Here is a 24,213-nt window from a genome sequence, read left to right as displayed (position 1 = left end):
GCTCCCCGGTACTGGGGATGGAAACCAGGGCCTCCTGCATGCTCGGCAAGCACCCTGCCACTGAGCTACTTACCCAGACCTGAGACAGAATCTCACTAAGTTACATAGACTGGAACTTGTGATCTTCCTGCCTCATCCTCCTTGAGTTGCTGGGATTATAGGAATGCACCATTATGCCCAGCAAGTGGTGGCTTTTTGACAAAGAAACTAGGGACTTCTCTTCTTTGGAATAGGGTAATAGAATCATCATGATTTCCTTTACTATAGGATTCCTAACCTTTCCTTTGAGTAGTAGCTCAAGGAATCCACTTTGGTCTATGTAACTTTGCAACTTTTTAAACAGAACAACTGGGGATTCTTGGAAAATAATTCATTTGTCCAGTTTCTAATGTGTGTTTCCTAATTATAAGGAGCTACTATATGGTTCTCAAGTAATGGTTAAGAATGATAAAGCATGGGGGCTGGGGTTGTGGCTCAGTGGTAGAGTATTGGCCTGGCATGTGTAAGGCACTGGGTTTGATCCTTAGCACCACATAAAACTAAATAAAACTAAATAAACAAAATAAAGGTATTGTGTCCATCTACAAAAATAAATAAATAAAAAAGCATGGGCTGTGGATGTAGTTCAGTGGTAGAGCCCTTGCCTATAACTCAGAGGCCCTGGTTCAATCCCCAGCATCAATCAATCAATCAATAAAGTGTAACTTTATTGATTTATTGAATTATAGAATAAACTATTATTGAAATCTTAATATGAGATGTTTCCAAACAGTCCTTTTAAAAGACATGGTTTCATACTAAGTTGGTTATACATGTGGAACCAGATAGGAATGTGAAAAGAAGTGGTTAGGTACCTGGTTTTTTTTTTTTTTTTTTTTTTTTTTTTTCTCTAGTGCAATGGATTGAAACAGGGGTGCTCTTTTTTTTTATTTTTTTTTTTTTTATTTTTTTTTTTTAGTTTTCGGCGGACACAACATCTTTGTTTGTATGTGGTGCTGAGGATCGAACCCGGGCCGCACGCATGCCAGGCGAGCGCGCTACCGCTTGAGCCACATCCCCAGCCCCACAGGGGTGCTCTTAATTGAACTACACCACCAGTCCTTTTTATTTTTCATTGAGACAGGGTATCACTAAGTTGCTAAGGTTGACCTTGAACTTGTGATCCTCCTGCCTCAGCCACCCAAGTAGCTGATATTACAGGTGTGTGCCACCATGCCCAGCTGGTGATTGGATTTTGACACAAGAGATGTTATAACAGGATTATGAGTGAGCTAACATGTTGAGTGGGGAGTAGATTTCCTGCCAGGCAGCCAATAAGTGTCACTCAGGTCTTCGAAGTGCAGGGATTGAAGTGTACATCTGCAGGGTGTGGTCCCCACCCCAGGGCCTTACCATCAACGTGAACCAAAGTGCATAAAACAACTGAGGGGGTCAAAGCAGCAAATTAAGTGTTTGAGTTCTCTCTCTCTCTCTCTCTCTCTCTCTCTCTTTTTTTTTTTGCTTTTGTTTTTTGGTTTTTTTTGTTTTTCTTTTTTTGCTAACAGGGACTAAATTCACTGAGCCACATCCACATCCCTTTTTCATATTTTATTTAGAGATAGGGTCTTGCTAAGTTGCTTAGGGACTCACTAAGTTGCTGAGGCTGGCTTTGGACTTGGGATTCTTCTGCCTCATCCTCCCAGCTGCTGAGGTTACAGGCATGAGCCACTGTGCCCAGCTTAACTGTTTAAGTACTTTTTTTTTTTTTTTTTAATTTTCTGAGAAGGGGAGCTACAATGTTGCCCAGGCTAGCTTGGAACTCCTGAGCTTAAGCAATCCTCCTTAGCCACCTGAGTAGTTGGAACTATAGGCATGTACCACTGTGCCCAGCTCAAGTATTTAAGTACTTATGGGAAATTATAAGGAGGCACATATGTGTGTTTGTGTAAAGAAAGATGAGTTTGTTACCAGTGTTTGAAATCGGAAATAAGAAGGAAGTGGTGTTTTGTTTTTTCAGTACAGGGGATTGAACCCAGGTCCTTGCACAGGCTAAAGCACTCCACACTGAACCACAATGCCAGTAGGAATTTGGTTATTAAAATGTATATCAATTGGACAAATGATGAAGTAAAATAAGTTACCCCTGAGCACAGATTTCATATAGTTTGAGCACAGATTTCATATAGTTAACTATAGAAGACTAGGTGCTCTATCCAGCATCTATCCACTTATTGAATCATCCATTCTGGTTGGAAGCAACACAGTATATCTTGGACTTTGGAACTGGGCAGTCCTGGGTTTTATCCTCAACTCATTCCTTGGTGATCAGCTCTTGGGCTTCTGTTTCCTTTCCTATAAAAATGAGGACAGGGCTGGGGATGTGGCTCAAGCGGTAGCACGCTCGCCTGGCATGTGTGCGGCCCGGGTTCGATTCTCAGCACCACATACAAACAAAAATGTTGTGCCCGCCGAAAAACTAAAAAATAAATATTAAAAAAAATTCTCTCTCTCCCTCTCTCTCTCTTTAAAAAAAAATGAGGACAAACACCTACTTCGAAGGATGGTTGGAAGGGTTAGAAATTAAGTATGAAACATACCCTGGAATATGGTTACTATTATTTTTCAGTTTACATTTATTGAGGTAGGTGCTGGGGATACAAAGATGAATAAGCCATAGTCCACAGTCCCTCCCTCAAGGAGCCCACAGTCTAATGGGAGATGCTGATTAAGAATAATTAATTACAGGGCTGGGGATGTGGCTCAAGTGGTAGCGCGCTCATTCGTGTGGCCTGGGTTCGATCCCCAGCACCACATACAAACAATGATGTTGTGTCTGCCGAAAACTAAAAAATAAATATTAAAATTCTCTCTCTCTCTCTCTCTCTCTCAAAAAAAAAAAAAGATTAATTAATTACTATACACATGGGAATAGCTGATAGACCTGTGCATCCCTCCACCCTGGAAAGCACAAGGCTGAAGGGACAACATCTGCCCTGTGGGGGAGGCAGATCACAGGGTCCTGAGAAATGACTCAATTTGCCAGTTGGAGAATGAGAGGAAACAATACAAAGACAGAGGTCTGAAAACAAAGGAACATGGGTGAAAGTGGGGATGTCTACCCAGAAACAAGTCTGATTTTATTTGCTTTTCAGCATTTTAAGTCCCATTTGGTATTATAGTCATCCCTTGGCATCCCTGAGAGATTGGTTTCAGGAATCCCCCTTGGATACCCAAACCTATGGATGCACAAGGCCCTTAAGTAAAATGGTATAATATTTTCAAATAATCTAGACATATTATCTTATATACTTTAAATCATCTCTAGATTACTTATAATACCTAATACAATATAAAAGCTATGTAAACAAGTTACACTATATTGTTTGGGGGATAACAACAAGAAAAAGGTTGTATATATTATAATTTTTTAAAAATATTTACTATTTAGTCTTTTAGTGGACACAATATCTTTATTTTACTTTATGTGGTGCTGAGGATCGAACCCAGTGCCTCATGAATGCTAGAGGAGCACTCTACCACTGAGCCACAACCCCAGCCCCTAGTATAATTTTTTAAATTTATTTTTTTGTGGTGCTTGGGATTTGAACTCAGGGATACTTTACCACTGAACTCCCCATTCCTTTTATTTATTTATTTTTTTAAATTTAAGACAGGGTCTTGCTAAGTTGCTGAGTCTGGCTTCAAATTTGTGATCCTCCTGCCTCAGTCTCCTGAGTAGCTGGGATTACTTGCAATTGGTTGAATCCATGGATGTGAAACCTGTGGTTATGGAGGGCTAACTGTATTCTCATTGTCAAATTGGCACTTTATAGGAGAAATGTTTATTTCCTTAAACTGTTCCACAACATCTCTCGCTAGTCTCAAGCTACTAGTGGTGAATGATTGGTGGGAGAATAAATAAATAATCTGGTATTTTCAGGTTTACAATTTAATTTTCTGCAAGAGTTTATCTATTTTGTAGTGCTAGGGACTGTAGGGGGACCTTCAGCATGCTAAGCCACATACACACTGAGCCACGTCCTCAGTGCAATAGGCAAAATTAAATTGCTTCTTTTGGATGGAACCAGCTTCATACATGTCTTGGGATACTTGCTCAAGGTCTGAGACAACTTCTCTCCCTAAGATGTGGCCCACAGTATTGCTTTTTTTTTTTTTTTAAAGAGAGAGAGAGAGAGAATTTTTTTTTTTTTTGAGAGAGTGAGAGAGGGGAGAGAGAGAGAGAGAGAGAGAGAGAGAGAGAGAATTTTTTGATATTTATTTTTTAGTTTTCGGCGGACACAACATCTTTGTTTGTATGTGGTGCTGAGGATTGAACCCTGGCCGAACACATGCCATGTGAGCGCGCTACCGCTTGAGCCACATCCCCAGCCCCGACAGTATTGCTTAATGGCTATAGAGTTGTTGTTTGAGATGATGAAAAAAAAAAAATTCTATTTCTGGTATCATTATTGGTGAGGATTATGTATCATTTTAAATGTACTTCATGACATGGAATAGTACACTTAACAATGATGTTAGAAGCTGGGTGTGGTGGTGCATGCTATAATCCCAGCTACTTGGGAAACGGAAGCAGGATTGTAAATTTAAGGCCAATCTGGATAATTTACCAAGATCCTGTCTCAAAACAAAAAGTTTAAAAAAGGTCTGAGGAGCTAGGTGCCATGATGTATACCTATAATCCTAGCTACTCTGGAACCTGAGCCAAGATCACAAGTTCAAGACAACTTAGTGAGACCCTATCTCTCAGCTCAGAGGTGAAGATAGAGTGCTTGCTTATTAGGCAGGATGCCCTGGGTTCCACTGCCCAGTACTTAGAGCTGGGCCTACTGGCATATTCCCTCCCGTACCCTGTAGTTCCAGTTATTCAGGAGGTTGAGGCAAGAGGATCACTAGAGCCCAGCAACTTGAGGCCAGTCTGGACAGCATAGTGAGATTCTGTCTCAAAAACAAAACAAAAAACAACAACAACAAAAAACCTAATTGGCCTTAGGGAGTTGAGGAAGTTGGCACACTCAGACTACATCCTATTCTTTGACTTGTCTACCTCTTGGCTTCATCCTTGATTAGCCAACTTTGCCTGAGGACTGAAGTTGCTACAGCCTGCTCTTTAATGGCAGCTGAAACCGTACTACTCCTTACCTCCACCCTCTCTGGGTCCCTTATGTGTCTTCACTATCAAACCACTGTGTTCCCTATCACAGAGCTAACTTCCTCTTGGAAGCTCTTTTGGTAGACCCTCAAGGGGGAACACCCAGAAAAAGCCCAAGGTACTCTTAACATGCCTCTGCCCAAAGCAGCTGGGAAATTGGCCTATAAGGTACCAATATATTCTTATTTCCATTTTACAGATGAAGAAACAGCATTAGGGAAGTCAATCAGGATGAACCCATATTGCTCTGACATCAAATATCAGAAGGGTGGATGTGATGAGTGAGGCTGGGATTTTGTACAGGACTTGGGAGTCTGAACTTTATTCTTTAGATAATGGGGAGCCAGCCTAGCACCTGGCCTGGAGAAGTGCTTCATACTATTTCTCCCACACGATGGACCTATTTAAGTGGACTTCTTTGTTATCTGCTTCCTTCCAGTGGAATGTAAAGTAGAGGGGGGGAAGGCCTATGTTTTGCTCACTGCTCACTACCCTGAACATGCCTGGAATCTTTTAAAGACTTAGTAAGCATTTGAGGTAGGGAGAGTTCTTTTAAGACAACAGCAACCTAAGTATTTTATGTACATGATTTTATTTATTATTTTAATCTCTAAACAACTTCATGAATTAAAGCCTTCATGAGCTTTTTTTTTTTTTTTTTTTTTTTTAAATACTGGGAATTGAAACCAGGTTTGATTTGCCACTGGGCTAAATCCCCAGGCCTTTTTATTTTTATTTTGAGACAGGGTCTCGCTAAGTTGTTTAGGTCCTTGCTAAATTTCTAAGGCTGGTCTTGAACTTTTGATGGTCCTGCCTTGGCCTCTGGAGTCTCTGGGATTATAGGCCTGTGCCTCCACACCTGTCTAGTAAAGATCACTTTTAACATGCTGTGCCACCCCCATTCAAGGTTAAATAAGATGAAGTTTAGAGAGGATAACTTTTCTGAGGTCACAAGGTGGCAAAGCCAGGATTTAAACCTAAACAGTCTGGGGCTAGGGATGTAGCTCAAAGTAGAGCACTTGCCTACCTGGGTTGAATCCCCAGCACACACAAAGAACAACAAAACAAACCAGACAGTCTGGAGTCCCTGACTCCAGAAGGAGGGCATTTAATACTGTACAGTACAGTACTGGTATAGATGCTATTTTGGACTGGGTGCAAAAAGGTGCAAGATGAGGCTGAGAAAAGTCATGAGGCCAGCCAGTTTAAATGGTTTAACATTTGTGTCTGCTGCCCTGTCCCTGCATAACTTTGACTTTTGAATTGCCTCTCCATTCCAGGTCTCCATTGCTGATGAGGCTGTGACTAAAAGCTTCCAATCCTTTACAGCCATCGGACCCTGCAGCCATAGCACATATTTCCATGACCTGTTTCTCCTTGCTTTTGGACGGCCTCTGCACAGCCTCCAGGTCCCTGTACAACCTCCAGGCTGCCACCCTGGAGGTAAAAGGGATGCCTGGATCTTGATGTGTCTCATGATGTATCCAGCCTAGCTCCCCCTCCCACTTTTTCACGATGTTGACCAACTCCTCCCTGTTGGCCAACTGCTCTGCCAACGCCTCTTCTACCAACAGCTCTATTCCTCCGTGCCCTGACTATAGGGCCACCCATCGCCTGCACATGGTGGTCTACAGTTTGGTGCTGGCGGCCGGGCTCCCCCTTAATGCGCTGGCCCTCTGGATCTTCTTGCGCGTTCTGCGCGTACACTCGGTGGTGAGTGTGTACATGTGCAATCTGGCAGCCAGCGACTTGCTTTTCACCCTCTCACTGCCCGTGCGCATCTCCTATTACGCACTGCACTACTGGCCCTTCCCCGACCTCCTGTGCCAGACGTCGGGCGCTATCTTCCAGATGAACATGTATGGCAGCTGCATCTTCTTGATGCTCATCAACTTGGACCGCTATGCCGCCATCGTGCACCCCCTGCGTCTACGTCATATGCGGCGGTCCCGCGTGGCGAGGCGGCTCTGTCTGGGTGTGTGGGCACTCATCTTGGTGTTTGCTGTGCCCGCCGCCCGCGTGCACAGGCCCTCGCCTTGCAGCTACCGGGGCATCGAGGTGCGTCTGTGCTTCGAAAGCTTCAGCGATGAGCTATGGAAGGGCCGCCTGCTGCCCCTTGTGCTGCTGGCCGAGGCCCTGGGCTTTCTATTGCCCCTGGCAGCCGTCCTCTATTCATCTGGGCGGGTCTTTTGGACTCTAGCGCGGCCGGACGCCACGCAGAGCCAACGGAGGCGGAAAACCGTGCGCCTTCTGCTGGCCAACCTCGTCATCTTCCTGTTGTGCTTCGTGCCCTACAACTCCACTCTGGCTGTCTATGGGCTGCTGCGGGGCAACCTGGTGGTGGCCAGCCAGGAGGCCCGCGATCAAGTGCGCGGGGTGTTGATGGTAATGGTGCTGCTGGCCGGCGCCAACTGCGTGCTGGACCCGCTGGTGTACTACTTCAGCGCCGAGGGTTTTCGTAACACCCTGCGTGGCCTGGGTACTCCGCTCCAGGCCCGGACCTTGGCCACCAATGGGGATAGGGGAGCGAGTGCAGAAAGATCCTCAGAGGCCATCCACACCACTGGAGTGGATGCCACCAGTCAGGAGCTACTCCAGCCACCTAAACCCAGAATGCCCTTCACCGAGTGTCCCCAGGATTCCACCCTCTGAACGCATATCGCGCAATAGTGCAGTCTGGTACCTCTTTCATAGGCTTCTGGATCCATGTCCATGAGGGAGGTGCACTGAGCGCTTGGATTTCAGAGTGGAACTCCAGTTCTTGAATGCAGATGAGAACAAAGTGTGGAAACAAGATCACAGGAAAGAAAGATTGTTACTAGCCATGGCTTCTTTAAGTTGGTGGTAGTAGGCAAAGGACTCTTTCTCCAATCGGTGGGAAGTGATGCAATGAACCTGACCACAGCTAAGAGCTGATAGATGGAAAGGAAAGTGGATACCCTGGATTTTGCCACAGGACCACAGGGCCAAGAGCTGAAGAGCCCCAAACCTTGGTAGATCAAGCTGCTGAGAAGTTGGTGCCATCTGTTGAGTTCTGTGCTGATCTCAGGGCCATGGACACCACCATTCTCACTTCCACCTGGCCTCCCGCTACTTAGCAGGAAGTGTACAAGTGTTTATTTGATATGGAGAGAACTGGGTTCCTTATTATTGATTTCTAATGGTTTCAGCTAGGACACTCAACATGGGGTGGTAGGGGCAGGACAAAACTGTGAATTGTGATACACACTGCCCCCCTCCCCAAAATCCTAGTTTTTGTCCCTTGTCTAGGTCATCGCTTCTCCTGCCATCGTTTTTAGGGCCTCCTCCTTTCTAGGTCCTTAATATCATCTCTGTCTTCCTGCTTTGTCAAAAGAAAGGAGAACAGTCTTTGTATTAAAGCACTGGTTCTCAGACTTCTTGGTCTCAGATCCCTTTACACTCATAGAAATTGAGGACCCCAAGAGCTTTTGCTTATTCTTTGTTGTTTTAATATTTACTGTAATGGGAATTAAAGCTAAAAGTTTTTAAAGCAGAAATACACAAGCACACAATCCATTAGTCGTGAGAGTGGTAATATCATCACATTTCTTGAAGCCTCTGGAAAACTACGTTGTATACTGGTGAAGAGAGTGAAAAACATAAATAATATCTTAGTAGTATTATGAAGATAATTTTGACTTCATGGACTTCCTCAAAGAACTGGTCCCTGGATCACACTTTGAGAACCATACTTGTACTAAGGTATTAGAGTTCACATTACCATCTTCCCAGGGCATTATATAATAGTTTTTTGTTTGTTTTGTTTTGTTTTTATGACTGTAAGGAGTGTGGTGCTCAACAAATTAATTGCTAATAATAGTGCTTAAGGCTTGGGGCTTCCTGGAGGCAGGCAGGAGTTTGTACACCAAATGGAATACCACCTTGGGCTTATCAGGGCAGCAGCCTTGGGGGGGGGGGTCAGGGGTGGAATCAGACACACACACACTCTGGAGGAGAGGGTGGGACGTCTCTAGTGGTTAGAAAGGAACTGTGCCATAGCCAGGAGAGAAGAGTATACAGGGAAGTAAGAGTGAGATGAGAGGACAGGAATAGCCCATCTGTTCTTAGCAAGCTAAATGGTTTCCTTCCGTCTTGATCCAAGTAGGGGGCTGGGAGGGCTGCAGAGTTAGCACCTTGACATCTTTAGACCTTGGCAGTAAGAGTTGTTGCTATGTGTGTCCAGTATGCATTTCCATCCCTATGTCTCAGTACTGTATTTTTCTCTCTCTATGTGTGTGTGTGTGGGGGGGGAGTGTGTGTGAGACAGTGTTAGGGTTTTCCTGTATCTGTGTTTCGAGTTCAGAGTCAGTCTTTTGTGTGTCTTTATGTGAGCTCTCCAGTTGGTGATTTACAGGGGTAAAATGACCTCTGGTGGCCAAACCAGGTAACTGATCCAGATTTCTCAAGATAGCCTTGAAGTCCCAGCCTTCATCTGGGTAGAGGTTAGAGCCCAGGACCAGCTCCTTACCCAGTTGCTCTTAAGGCTTGTTTGTTAGCATCCGCCCCATCTCGCTTCACCTTCAGAATTCCAGACCTGTTTGTGCCTGTCCTGATCTGAAGGCACAAGCCTCACCAAATCTCTTAGTCCAACTCTGAGAACTTTAACACAAATTGAACTGAACACAATTAAAAAAAAAAAAATAACATGAAGGGGCGAGGTGCAGTGGTGCACACCTGTAATTCCAACGGCTATGAGGCTGAGGCAGGAGGATCACAAGTTCAAAGCCAGCCTCAGCAACTTAGTGAGGCCCTAAGCAACTTAGTGAGACCCTATCTCTAAATAAAATATTTTTTAAAAGGGTGGGATGTGGCTCTGTGGTTAAGTGCCCCTGGGCTCTATCCCTGATACCCTCCCTCAAAAAAACAATAATAACTTGAAAGGGAAGAGGGCATACTTAACATTCACAAGGCCCTGAGTTTGGTTCCTTGTAATACACAACTAAATGAATGAACAAATAAAAATTTTAAAAATACTTGAGTACTTTTATATGCGGGTACATGAGTGAATTCTAAAGTAATTAAGACACATAATCTGCTTATTTATTTTTCCTAATTTTTATGTTTATTGGATGTCTCCTTCCTAGATAGAATGTAAGCTCCATGGGGGCAGGCTTTGGTTCTCTTATATATTCACTAATATCTAAAATAGGGCCTGGCACAGGAGAAGTGCTCAATAAATATTTGTTGAATGGATGAACAGTCAGATCTTGTTGTGAAGTATTTTACTATTTAGAGGGGGAATACAGAACAATAACTATAATGCAAGATAGAAGATGCAGGAATACAGGGCAAAGTGTTGGCAATTTATTTAGAACCCTGAAGGTTCTCAGGTTTGGCTCACATGGACATATTGTGTAAGATAGCCTATAGGGAAATGAAGTGAAGGAGAATCCAAGGAAAAGAGTGATTTGGGACCTACTACAATAGTTGGGAAGAAGTGTGGTTATGGTTTGTGGAAGAATTCTCACCAGGCTATCACTTCCAGATGGAAATGGGTTGTTTGCAGTGTGACATGTCTGGTGTTAAAGTCCTGGCAGACTGTTAAAGGCCCATCCAAAAAAAAATAAATAAATAAAATAAAGGCCCATCCAAAGGGTTTCTACCATGAGAACACAGAAGAATAGATTAAGGAGCTATTGCAGACAGAAGGGAATGAACAGAACCTAACACATTAACAGGCTGTGGAAGTTTAAGAAAACTTGTAGCTAGGCATGGTGGCACTTGCCTGTAATACCAGCAACTCAGGAGATTGAGAAGTAGAAGAATCTCCAATTCACGGCCAGCCTCAGCAACTTAGCAAGATCCTTCTCAAAATAAAAAATAAAAAAGGTTAGGGATATGGCTCAGTGTTTAAGCACCCCTGGTTCAATCCCTGATACCAAAGGGAAACAAAACAAAACCAAAAAACTTGTAGCCACTGGCACTTTCACAGGATTCCCAATTATTTTGTAATAAGATGGAGGCAAGATGTGGGAAATCTAGAGCACACACCCATACTTTGTAGCTGTCCCATTTAAGGTCTAGAAAAATCCAAAGAGGAGGAAGAGAAAAAGCAAGAGTGTTACAGGTTTTTAAAATATTTTCATGGCCAGCCAGGTACTTTGGCACATGCCTGTAATCCCAGTGGCTTCAGAGGCTGAGGCAGGAGGAGGATCACTTGAACCCAGGAGTTTGGAGCCAGCTTGAGCAACATAATGACATCGTGAGACCTTGTCTCCAAAAATTTATATTATGCTAAGCGAAGTAAGCCAATCCCAGAAAACTAAAGGCTGAATATTTTATCTGATTGGTGGATGTTGATCTATAATACGGGGATAGGACGAGTGGAGGAACTTTGGATTGGGCAAAGGGAAGGGTGGGGAGAGGTTATGAGGATAGGAAAGATGGTGGAATGAGATGGACATTATTATCCTAGGTACCTGTATGATTGCATGAATGGTGCGTCTCTATACCGTGTACAACCAGAGAATTGAAATGTTGCACTCCATTTGTGGACGATGAATTGAAATGCATTCCATTGTCAGGATGATGATTATCCCTACTGTACAGATGAAACAACAAAACACTGGGGAGAATTTGAAGTCTTAAGGTTACACAATCTGGAAATGGCTGACTCTCTATTTGGCTCCTAAACTACTACTCCTTGCAGCACATCCTGTTCCCCTTTCCTCTCCAACCCTGGCTCTATTACATGCATCCTTGGTATCCTTGCCTCTCTTCACCTGATAAAAGTCATCTCTCTCAATTGTTTTTCTCACCTCGAATCTGTGGTGTCATCTTTGCCCTGATCTTCCTCCATGTTCCCTGTGAACACTGCCCTTCCCTTTACACAATCCTCAGTACCCCAGGACACAATGCAACTGGGTAAGGTCTAAGAACCAGGCTCACCCACGGTATCAATTGTGTTAGGTCCTAAACACACCATATCGAGGACCCAGGAAGGAATAGCCTGTCCATGACACACACAGTCAGGACAGTTTAGACTTAATGCGGTGGGTATGACTCCCTCCCCAGGAAAGCAGCACTTTTTTTTTTTTTTTTTTTTTGGTGGGGGGACTGGGAATTGAACCCAGAGGCACTTAACTACTGAGCAACATCTCCAGTTCCTTTTTATTCTTATTTTGAGACAGTGTCTCTCTAAGTTGCTTAGTCTCACTAAATTGCTGAGACTGGCTTTGAACTTGCGATGCTCCTGTCTCAGTCTCTGGAGCTGCTGATATTATAGGTATAAGCCACCTGGTCTGGCATACAGCAGCACTGTTAATTGTTCATCAACTCAACGGAGAAGGAGACCATCATCTCTTGGTTCTCAAAACCTCCTCTATAGGATGATGCCTTCGCATGGTGATTCTAGTTGGGGGAGAGTATCAATCAATGGTCTGGCAATACAACAAAGTCAGGAGAACCAGGACAGAGGTAGGGATCCTACAGGAAGGCAGAGATGCTACATTCTTGGTCTTGACCATCCTAAGGAGAATTCTTATGATCTTGCTTGCCATCTGGGATCCCAAGTAAGAAATGGGGAAGGGAAGGTAAATCTCACACCAGACATTCCTTCTCTATTCTTTCAGGAGGCCCTGGAGACAAAGAGAAGCTGGAGGTAATTCTCATCAGAGGACTTGAAAGAACTGGAAAGTGAAGTTTCTCACACTAGGTTTAGGGAAAACCAAAGACTCTCAGAACCTTGGAATCAAACAAACCTGGATACTGATTTCAGCTTTGTCATTTCTTGGCAATATATCTTTGGCCAATTAACCTCTCTGAGCCGCTGTTCAATGGAGCTCATAATATCTGCTTTTTGGGTGGTGGTGAGGGTCAATGAGATGAAGGACCTTTGAAAGGCATTTTAGAAGCTTCATAAATGGGAGCTGTCTTTCAAATAAGAGTATGGAGCTCAGATGCTGCTTGTGATGCCCTTGCTTCTGGAAGCAGCAAGGGTTCCAGGTGAATCGTCACCAGACAGAGCCCTGCCAGCAATCAGAGCTAGGGCCAAGGGAACTGGAGAGGAGGCAGGCTGGGCACGTTTCCATGGTGCTGGGTCAAGCAGGCAGTCTTCAGGGGCAGTGACTGGTCCATTGCCCTCTGGGGGCACTCTCTCCCCATGAGGCTGATGTCCATCCCACAAACTAAGGAGTAGGTGGAGAAGCGCGTGAAAGGAAGAGGAGGGGGATAGGACGAAGACCCAGGATTTGGAGAAAGGGCGAGTGAGGAGGCTGGTGGGCCAGGCAGGCACAGGGTGGGGCCAGGAGAGGGGCCCAGGGCAGGAGGGCGGGAGACAGCCTGGGAGGGAAAGCGCCGACGGAGGGAGGGAGGAGGGACAGGGAGGGAGACCGGCGGCGCTGACACAGCCTCGATATGTGGAACGGGCTGGGGTTTGGCCCACAGGTCAGGCGTCTGGCAGTATTATGGGATGCAGAGGCCTTAGGAGACAGGGAGAGTATTATGGGCTGGAACAGCCTTAGGAGACTGGGGAATATTATGGGCTGGTAAGGCCCGGCTCCAACTGGAGGCGGGAGGAAGGGGTGCGGGGCGGGAAGGGGGGGTGGTGGTGGAAGGGAGTATTATGGGCTGGAGGCCTCCTGCGACCAGAGGCAAGAGTATTATGGGCTGGCAAGGCCTTCGGTGGCCAGAGGGGGGAGCAGCGGGGGATGGCACCGGCTGCATGTGACTGAGGGGGGGCCAAGTTGGGGGGGTGGTGAGTGGGGGTGGGGGAGCTTATTATGGGATAGCTCTTTGTACCTACTGCGGGGACTGCTTCTCCAGAAGATATTATGGGATGTCGTGTGTGGGAGGGGGAGTGGGGCTGGGGGGATTATTATGGGATGGTGGTGCAGAATGGGGAGGGCTTGAGGAGCTCTTCTCCAGCCCCCCTTATCCCTTAGTCTCACCATCTTAAGGTCAGCCTCCTACCTCCAACAGCCCAAGAGGAACACCTGAAATCTATCTCCCTACACACACACTTTGGGCACCTCAACCCATCCTAGGCATCTTCTCTAACTAGCAGCCACCTCCCTCCAGAGTGCGGAGGAAAAAAGGTAGCCCCTGAGGAATGGAATAGAGACCCATAGCAGGGTCGTGATGGTCAGTGGCTTCCAACTCCCACCTGCACAACGTCATCTTTTGCTTCCTAACCCCTTATGCCACTCTTTCCCCTCTCCCTCTCTCACACAAAGTGGGGGCCCTTCATCCTCTTCCCCTCCCCCCTCCCCTCCATTTCCTCTCCAGCTCCCTCCACAGCCGTAACCAGTAAAACAGGCGGCCAACTATTATGGGATGGCTGCTCCCAGCAGCTCTGCAGGGAGGGGGCGGTCACCGCGGAATGTCTCTTGTGGGTGGCTATTATGGGATGGCCGCCTCTCTTTTTTTGGGGGGGGGTAGGGGCTAGTGAGGAGGATTATTATGGGATGTGCCCAGCACAGCTGGGTGGGGCTGTCCTAGGTAGGTAAAGCTCTTGGGAGGGGGGATGGTAAAGGAAAGGAAGGAAGAGGGAGGGAAGGAGCAGGGAGGGTGGGGTGAGCCCTGGAGCCAGACCTGAGGCCTGGCAGGAGTAACTGGCTGGAGAGGTTTCTTTGGTGACAGCTGATTGAAGGGGCCCCTGGGGCGAGCTGCACCTAGCCAAATCTGAACCCTGGACACCTGAGTTCTTCCCCCAGTTTGTGAGCTACAGGAATACCAAGTCCAGGGTCAGAAGTGAGAACTCCCAGGTCCTGGCTGGGTGGCACACCAAAGAGTAGTGTTTCTGGTGACCACAGTACTCAGCTACTCTATTCCATCTTCCTCTTCCTGGGTTTGAACCTTGGGACCATAGCTCGCAGAAGAGGGGTCCAGCCCTGGAATGCAGTCACACCCAAAGAACAGATGCTGGCTTGGCTCCTGAGAGACAAAAGTCATTCCTTATGCCCTGAATGGTCTGCATCATGTCTAGCCATCACAGTGCATTGTTACTATGGCCTTTCTTCCCTCTGTTGTTTTCCCAAATTGTCTTTCCTGACAGAGCAGAACACTGTGGCCCCTTGGACCCGATGAGCAGTTTTTCAGGTTTACAGAGAACAGAGGTGTAAGAAGAGGCATTATAGAGTGCATGTTGAAAACTCCAGGACAACCCCCTCCCACCGAGTGTTAGTCTAAGTTCATCAGTACCATGGGATGGAAACAGAACTCTAAGGTAACTGGATAGAGAGGTTGCCCCCCTGGGTGCCTTAATTAGAAGATTATGCCACCCTTAGTCTCCATGGGCCAATCATGCTAGTGGCTCTAATGGTTTATTTATAATTTATCTGGGAGGGTAGCATGGGGCCAGAGTAGGGAGCAGGAGGCACAGAAGCATAAAGACCACAAAAGCAACACACAAACATACATCTTGACCCTCTCTAGAGCTCAAGGAGAGAGGCAAGGACTTAACTTTTTCCTTGTGGTGTTATCAGGGAGAGGCAGGAAGTAGGAGAAGCAAGTGAATGTGTGAGTAGAACTGCAGGGATAGAGTCAGAGGGAGTGTGGTGGACAGAGGGTATAAGTATTTTGAGCCACAGTCAAAAAGCTGTGACTAATTACTTATAAACTCTCTGACTGGTTCATATTCATCATTTACCGTGATAATGTGGTGTGTGTATATGTATATTCATATATATACACACATATATATATATATATATGTGTGTGTGTGTGTGTGTGTGTGTGTATGGAAGGATCTGGGGCAAATGGGGATACTTCAGAAGGGAATTTGAGGCCCAGAGACAGGCTGAATTCCCTAGAGAAATGGGGATAGAAGAAGAAGGCCTTACAAGTATCTGGCAACTGTAGAAAGGAGAAACTTCCTGGAAAAGAGGTATACCCACATTATGTGATCTTAAAAACAGCTGCCACCTCCCTGACATGGACCACAAATTTCATCAGAATGAGCAAGGGGAAGGTTTGGATAAGTGAATGGGACCCCATCTTTTTATTTTATTTTTGGCAGAACTGGGGGTTGAACCCAGGGGTACTCTACTCTACCACTGAGCTACATCCATAACTCTTCTTTATTTTTGAGTCAGGGTCTCCCTAAGTTGCCTAGACTGAGCCTCCTGCCTCTACCTTCCCTCCCAAGTAGCTATGATTACAGGTGTGCATCACTGCACCTGGTGAATGGGGCCCAATTTTGATATCAAGAGAATTGAATGAGGGAGACTATGGAAGCCTGCAGAATGGGGGAAATGGCTAGCATACCACAATGAACACAGCAAAAGGATGGTCCAGGGAGATGAAGTGAATATTGGAAAAAGGAAACATGAACTTCAAAGGTGACAATGGGAGCTTTTGGCCAGGCTTGAGGTTTTTGATGCTGAAAAATCTAGTTCCAATGCTGGTGGTTACATAGAGTCAGGCAGAAGCTAGTGAGAAGACTTGTATTACTGGGACCCTGCTTGGGCGCAAGGGACTGTTGTTTCCCAGCTTTCTTCACTCTCTTGAACTCAGTTTCCCTTGCCAGTTCTCTAATCCCTTGGATCCCAGAAAGGGGAGAGTCATCTGGCCAGTCCCTTTCTCTAGGGAAATGAGACAAACAGTGCAATGCAGAGATTGTGTGGTCCTTCCTATTTACTTCTGATCAGGAAGGGGCCTTCCTTCAAGGACATTTCAGTTTCTTTTCAATCTGTCCTATTTCCATAGGTCTTGAGACTGCATGAAAAAGGTAGATGAGAACAGAGGGAGACAGTCTCTGACTGGGGGGTCAGGGCAGCAAGGTGGTGGTGTGGGAACATTGGGCCTAATTCTCTGGGGCTTAGGAAGAGGGGAGGGAAAGGTGACAGGCTGATGGTGCCAGATCCTCTGCGGGCCAAAGGGTTCTAAGATTGATTTTTTTTAAACTTTCTAGGGCCAATTTCCTGGGTGGCTGGAAGAAAGGTGCATTTAGGGTTGGAGATGGTATATGTTGGAAGGCCTCCTCTTGGTATAACTGAGTGAGGAAGTCTTCCTGGAATGTTGACCAGTACATGTGCAGGAGAAAATGGTGAGCATTACACCACTAAGGTTTTAGTTTTTGTTGTTTTAAGATGGACAAGAAGGCCTAAAACAGGATGAGGATGAGGGCAGTTGGAGGTATTATGAGAATTCAGGTTATGAAATGGGAAACTGAAAAACATGGGATATTGAGGGGGAGCAGAATTTGGTATTCAAGAATGAGGGTAGTAGCCGGGTGCGGTGGCACATGACTGTAATCCCAGCACTCAGGAGGCTGAGGCAGAAAGATCAAGAGTTCAAAGCCAACCTCAGCAAAAGTGAGGTGCTAAGCAACTCAGTGAGACCCTGTCTCTAAATAAAATATAAAATAAGGCTGGGGATGTGGCTCAGTGATTGAGTGCTCTTGAGCTAAATCCTCAGCAGCACCCCCCCCCAAAAAAAAAAAAAAAAAAAGAGAGCAGGTAAAGAATGAAGGAGTAGCAACAACAAAGAATTAAAAATAAAAAAAGAAAAAGAATGAGGATAACAATTGTGGCATATTTCTGAGTCAAGAAGGAAGTTTATGGTGATATTTCAGTATTAGGAATACTGGATTGATGAACATGGCTTGCCAAAAAAAAAATCCCTTAGAATGTAGGAAACCAGAGATTATTTTGACCTGACACTTATTCCTGTAAATCCTTTTGGAATACTTACCAGCATCTAGAAGGACTACTAAGAACCCTACTGGGATGTGATCTCTCCTGAGACAAGTTAGGATTTCTTTTATTCTCTGTGACAGGACATTGGGAAATGGCACTCAGTAGTTCTCCCTTGTCATCAGACATTCTATCATGCATCATAGTTTTCTAGGTTGTTTATGCTTCCTGAAGGGAGGCACCAGTGTCTTCTTTGCATTCTCCACAGTGCCCAGCTCTGTGCTTTGCTAGGTACTCTGTCAACATGTGTTGAAATGAACTTGAGCAGTGGCAAGTAGAGGAAGAGCAGGGTTGAGCTCCTGATGTGCATATAACAGGATCCTCAGTTAGGGTCATGATGGGATAGCCATCCCAAGAGTAGCCTGGAGGTGTTGATGAATGGTTCCTGACTTGAGGGAGGGTGAGGGACTACTGGGGAGAGGACTATTGGAATGTTGAGAAATAGTCTTTGGATGGAAGTTTGTAATTATTATGGGATGCTCTGGGATAATTTAAACTTTATGCAAATGTTTCATCTGGTTAACATGGTATTTGGTTGGTCTTACTCAAAATTTAAGAGCATCTGGAATATACCTGGATTTTGGCGGGATTGAGTGGTACCCCAGGTCTCAGCTCCTGAGTGTCTGGAAATGATGAAATGATGGAACCTAGCATCCTGGACTTCAAGAAACTTTAGGCCAGGATACTGCTTTGGCCCAGAAAGGAATATTAGGTGTGTCCAAGTGGGGGCAGGGACAGGGCAGTGTGGGTCGCCTGCCCCACCCTGTCTGTTCTGGGTGTTGGAACAGACAGCTTCTGGAGATGGGGGAGGTATGAATATGAATATTATGGGATGCCTGACTGGAAGGATGCTAGAGTGGAGATAAAATATTATGCGATGTGACACTGGGTTGTGCTGGATGTAGTACAGTATATGTCTGGTTGACTATGGGCTCCTTGAAATTATGGGATTTCAGGGTGTGGATGATAGAGTAAAATTATTATGGGATATTTTTCCAGTGTTTAGGGGTAAGAAGATTTAGGTGTCCATCTGTGGGATGACTATAGGGCTACTGTAGGGGTTATCTCTTTGATAGGGAAGGAGTGGTTATTATGGGCCATGGAGCTAGAAGGAAAAGCTGGGGGTAGTGTTGTGAGCATCTAGACCCTAGCCTGCAGGGATAGAGGGCAGTTCTAGGGGGTTGGTTATTATGGGATGTAAGTACAGAAAGTGGGAGACTGATTATTACTGGATGTGTGTGGGAGGAGGCCGAGTGTCCGTTGTTGTAGTATGTGTGTGTGCCTGTGTGTGTGTGGGGGGGTGAGTTTCTGACTATTATGGGATATCAAACTGGGGGTGGATGAAGGGTGGTTATTATGGGATGTCTGTGGGGGATGGGATGAGTATTATGGGATATGAGGCTCAAGTGCTGGGAGGGGTGCTTATTATGGGATGGCCAGGGGGAGGGAGGGGTGACGAATTATTATGGGATGTTAGCATTAGGGCCAAGAGTGAAGAAGTTGGCAAAGGATGGTTATTATGGGATGTCAGGGGTGGAGAGGTTAGGTGCCAAAGGTCTGCAATATTATGGTAGCAGCCCCCCTAGCACACATGTGTATGGAATGGGGGGCGCCAGGAGTGTGTATGTGGGGTGTCCGTGTGTATTATGGGATGGCCAGGAGGTGGGTGGTTGCCCGGGTGACACGCGCGCGCGCGCTCGAAGGGGGCGTGGCCAATGGTTGCCTGAGCGACGAGGGGGCGGGGGTTGCCCGGGAGACCTAGGGAGGAGGGTGGCGGTAGTGGAGGGGGGGTTGGAGTTGGTTGAGGTTATTATGGGCTGTCCGTGGGGGGGCGGGGCCTGTGCGGTGGGATTTCCCGGCCGGTGTTTCGGGCCCTTTAAGAGGCGACGCCGGAGCCGGAGCCATTTTCCCCCCTTCGGCCGCTGCGAGGAGGAGCCGGAGCGGGAGTGACACCGGGCCGGACCCAGGCGACCTGCTGCGGCTCTGGGGTGAGGCGAGTGTGGGGTTCCCAGAGAGACGCCCCTCACAGCTCGGCAAGCCCCGAAGGTCATTCCTTCACCTGTCCAGTCTTCAGGCGTCCTCTGACCCGTGGACCGCCCCCTGCCCGGAGGAGCGGACCCTTCCTTTTCCTTCCCTGCAGGGTGCCCGGCCTCCTTCCTAGCCCCCGCCTTACCCCTGCCCGAGTCTTGCTCCCCGCGATCCCCACCTCGGCCTTGGTCTCCCACAATACCCGGCGCCCGCCCCCTCGCCCTTTGCTCAATTGCCCCCCGGGACACGTGGCCCAGCCCCCTTCCCCAGTGGGAGCTCTCTTGCCCCCGCGTCCCGGTCTCGGGACCCCCGGAGCGCCCGAGCCTCCACGCCCCCTGGTCTCCGCGGTTCCGGACGAGAACCTGAGTTGTCCCGGAGGACAGCCTTTGGAGAGCTGCCCTGTCTGGGGACTGGCCCCTCCCCGGGCGCAGGGAGGCGCCCCCCCACCCCCAAGTGACCTTGTGTCCCCGAGCGCCTTGCTGCCTGCCGCCTCCCCTGGCCCTCCCGGGCCGCGGCCACTCGGACCCCCTCCCCCCGTCACACCCTGTTCGGTCCAGCCCGGTTTCTCCTCCCCACGCCTGCACCAGCCTGCCCTCGGGACCTTAGCTCCCTCTCTTCGTGAGGGCTCCTTTTGGGGAGCTGGCTTCCGGGCTGCCCCCGAGGAGTGTGGAACTAAGTTCAGCCTGAGTGGTTCGGGTGCCCTGCTAGGGTGACTGGGGTGGGGGGCGGAAAGAGCGGGTGGGTGTGGGGGAGGGGGACAGTGCACGTCACTGACTGTTCTCTTTCTCTCCCCCCTCCCCCGCACAGTGACTCGGGCCAGTGTAGAGGGCCCCAGGCCGCAGGCAGGAGCAGCTGGGCCAATTCCCTGGCCGGGAGCGGAAGGGGATGGCGTCGGGCCTGGGCTCCCCGTCCCCCTGCTCAGCGGGCAGTGAGGAGGAGGATATGGATGCACTTTTGAACAACAGCCTGCCCCCACCCCACCCAGGTAACATCTTTCCCAAGGGCCCAGGGCAGGAAGGAGGTATTGGGCTCTCCCTAATGACTTGATATGAGGAAGGGTTGTGTTGCTTGCCCAGCTCTGTGCAGAGCCGGAGGTGGAGGGCATCCGAAGGGAGTGGTTCCCTTCTGCGGAGCTCTTGTGGGAGGGGGGTGGAAGCCATGTGCCTCCTGGGCACCGCGGACCCAGATGCAAGCTGGCTGCACTCGTCTGTCTTCAGGAATGCTCTACAGTTCCTATTTGAGGGAGCTTTCTAGGCTGGCAAGCATTACCTAGAGCGGGTCCTAGGAGGATCCCAGGTAGCTCGAACCCCTGGAGGCTATTTGGGGGTGGTAGGGGAGTTGAGGATTTCTGTTGGAGGAGCCCAGCCTGGCATCCATGCTAGTTGGATCCTGTGGTTGCTGCAGTGTGGAAAGGAAAGAGTACTGGTTACTCTCTATCTGATTATTTTTAGCTTCTGATCAGTTACCGATTTTCTGTGCAGTTTCAACTGTGTGAAGTTTGAATCTCGCTCCTTAACGGATCTAGAGCGCTTTTAGGCAGGCAGATTGCTGGAACCTTTTGAGTGGGGAAGTGATGGGGGCTAAGGGAGATTGTAATATAATAGCCTAGTAAGGCTGGGTAGAAGAAGGGAGAGCACCCCCTCTTTCCCTGGTGAGTGGACAAAATTCTGGCTTCTTTTCCTGGAGCCTTCTTTCTGCCTCTGTGTGCCTTTGGTTTGGGTTGGTGGTGTGATGGGTTTGTGTAGGTGTGTTAAGGATTGTGATAGGTTTTGGGGTGGCTCTGAGGACTGGCCAAACCCGTATGGTTGTAACCATCCCGTCTGATTGGAGTAGCCCTGTATGTCCTCAAATGATGGTTGATGTCATACTTGCAAGTGAATGTCTCTCTCTAGCTTCTTTCCTTACTCAGAACCCCCTTAGCTAACTCACCAAGTCTCCTATTTGTTTTCTTGACCTTTTTCTTCCTAGTTGCTAGCTTTTTAAAAATTTTTTTTTTTTTTTTGTATATGCCATATTTTAATCCTCTATGTTGCTACTTTTCTTATCATTCTGGAGCCTGCTGGTCCTGTTTTTGTTTCTCATCAAATGTCTTTCACTTCTGCCTTCTCTCTTAGCTCCTATTGGAAGTTGAGGTGGTCTGGGAGAATGCTTTCACATTTGACTTAGTTTCTAACTTGGAATTTTTCATTTCAACCTGAGACCATTTAAGAGAGCCATCAGTCTTGATGCTGAGTCTTCAGCTGTTGGGATAAGGAACTTAGGCTTGTCTCATCACTCATTGTTAGGGGTAGGGTGGCAGATTTCTGTGCCCTAAACTGAGGTGGAGTCAGGGTGGTCGTGGTGGTGGTAAGGGGAAGGCTTACTTTCCTATTATTCTTTCTGGGAGGGGCATTAGAATTAGTTGTGCTATCCAGCCAATGTTGGTTCCCCATCTTGGCCTCCCATTAACCTCTTGATTTGGGGTTGTCCCCCTACCCTCTTGTTGACTGGGAGCTATGCTAGCTCCCAGGATGAACTCTGCTCCAAGCTATAGCATGACCCAGTTTTTTCCATTTCCTACACCCATTCCTGCCCCTTTCCCAAATCTTCCTCTATATCTCAGCTAATTTACTGCTTACCATATCAGGACATTATTTTTCTGAGAGGTTGTATGTGAGTGAAAGGTGTCCCTCTTTACCTCCATGGGTTTGTCCTTGTCTCTGCTTCTAGCTTTTATGGAGCTGAAGAGGAAGATCTGATTGGAGGATGACATGGGGATTACTAGGAAGAAGCCCTTAAGATTCTTTCTGGTGAGATCCAGGCTGGTGTACCATTCCCAAGGGAATGGGAGGGGCTTTCTTGTGCCTGGCCTGATCCTGGGCTAAGTGAGAAGGGGGAGGCTGATGGTGCTTTGTCCAGCATAATGTCTCGTGTTCCCTAAGTCTGTGTAGCCCAGAAAGGGTGGAGCTAGAGGCATTTTAGGGATAGTTCTTGGGGTCAGGAGCTAAGAGTATGTGTGGAACTGAAGGAAACATCATTTTCCATCATTATCTAGGTACTGTTACTTTTTGGTGTGGATGTGATTTCCATATGTTGGAAAGGACTTTTATAAATGGAGGTGATGAAACCAAGCCTAGAGATTTCTTGTGGGCTCCCAGTCCTCAAGATAATTCTTTTGGGTATCTTCAATTTGGGGAGAAGGCTGTATGCTCTGAACATAGCTCCACTGAACTTTTGTTAAATCTTAGTACTGATGATTTGAAAAAGTAATCGTTATTGAGGGAGTAACATAGTCCCTGAGGTAGTATTACCCTTCACATTTGTCTTGGTTTCCTTGCTGAGGAATTAGGTGACCTCTTGTGAACTGTGTCATACCAGAGTAAGTGTTAGAGAGACATTGGTGGCATTTGGACCTGGGGCCAGGTAATAATTTGGCATCTTCTATAAGGGCTGTCTTTCCCCGGCTACCTCTGTCAACCCCGCCCCCCTCCCTGCCACTTCCTGTCTGTCCTATGTTGGCAGCTGGGTGCCCTGGGCTGGCTTCTGCGGTCAGGAGCCATTTTCCCTCTCCTCAGTGGGTGAGGCACTCCCTTCTTCTCTCCACTCCCTTCTCCACACCCCCTCCCCTTGGGCGGGGGTGGCTTGGGAAGAGGGAGAGAGAAGAGGGAGGAGGGAGCTGGTGTGCTGGTGTGAATGTCTGTTACAAAGGAAGCTGCCTGTGGCCTTCTCCTCCCCCTCTGTGCCCCTTCCCACCTATCCCTGCCCAGGAGCTTTCAGTGTTACCCTGGGCTTTGTGTGTGCTTCCAGCCAGGGGAGGAGGTGGAGCCAGATGGGAGGAGGATTGGGAGGGAGGGAGATGGTGACAGCTGGGCTGATTTGGACCCCTGGGGAGAAGAGACTCCTGACCCAGGAGAAGCTGGGAAGGAACCATAGGCTGGATGGGGAAAGGAAATTGTGTTTGGGAGTGGGTATGAGGTTGAGCTGGCAAGTGAACCTGGAGCTTGGAGGTTCTGATTGTTTTAAGCAGTGATGACCCCAAAGGGGTTAGAAAAGGGTGTTGTTTCTGGGATCCCCGATCCTGGCATTGTTCTGGTAACTTGGTGAGGATATATTTTGTGATTGTTGCCTTCTGGGCAGGACTTTCCATTCTCATCCTCTGGATTATAGGCTTGTTGGTGGACAGTTGCAGGAGGCCTGGATCTAGTTCTCTTGCTTGGTGAATGTTAGGCTGCTTGATTCAGCTATGCTGGCTGCTGAACATCTAGAGGGCTGCTGGAGGAGTGGGGAGAGGAGGTAGGGTCCTGGACAGCTGCCCGAGGTGGGCCTGGTCTGGCCTGGCAGGCCTATTTCGGGTATATACAGCTCTCTTTGTCTGTTTTTGTCCTGGGTATCAGCTTCCTT

At 47.5% G+C, this 24,213-nt stretch overlaps 2 protein-coding genes across 16 annotated transcripts in view; both read left to right on the top strand.

Moving 5' to 3' along the window:
- Nucleotides 1–6,664: 6,664 nt before the first annotated feature.
- On the top strand, nt 6,665–7,801 carry Lpar5 (lysophosphatidic acid receptor 5). The gene has a single exon (XM_076855289.1). It carries the CDS (start codon nt 6,665–6,667, stop codon nt 7,799–7,801), a length of 1,137 nt encoding a protein of 378 aa, XP_076711404.1.
- An 11,872-nt stretch (nt 7,802–19,673) lies between these two features.
- Nucleotides 19,674–24,213, top strand: part of Chd4 (chromodomain helicase DNA binding protein 4) — a 30,588-nt gene continuing 26,048 nt past the window's right edge. For 10 of the 15 annotated variants that reach the window (XM_076854061.1, XM_076854057.1, XM_076854055.1 and 7 more), the window contains exons 1-2: nt 19,674–19,793; nt 20,641–20,818. In XM_076854061.1, coding sequence (XP_076710176.1) covers nt 20,719–20,818 — 100 coding nt within the window. In that variant the 5' untranslated portion in view covers nt 19,674–19,793; nt 20,641–20,718. Of the gene's footprint in view, nt 19,799–20,306; nt 20,543–20,640; nt 20,819–24,213 lie in introns of those variants that run through there. The other 5 variants (XM_076854062.1, XM_076854056.1, XM_076854050.1 and 2 more) reach the window with 4 other exon arrangements.

This window comes from Callospermophilus lateralis, chromosome 4 (assembly GCF_048772815.1).
Source record: "Callospermophilus lateralis isolate mCalLat2 chromosome 4, mCalLat2.hap1, whole genome shotgun sequence".
In the NCBI taxonomy this organism is placed as follows: domain Eukaryota; kingdom Metazoa; phylum Chordata; class Mammalia; order Rodentia; family Sciuridae; genus Callospermophilus; species Callospermophilus lateralis.
The sequence above is the reverse complement of the archived record's forward strand: the minus strand, read 5'-3'. Positions and strand labels throughout refer to the sequence as shown.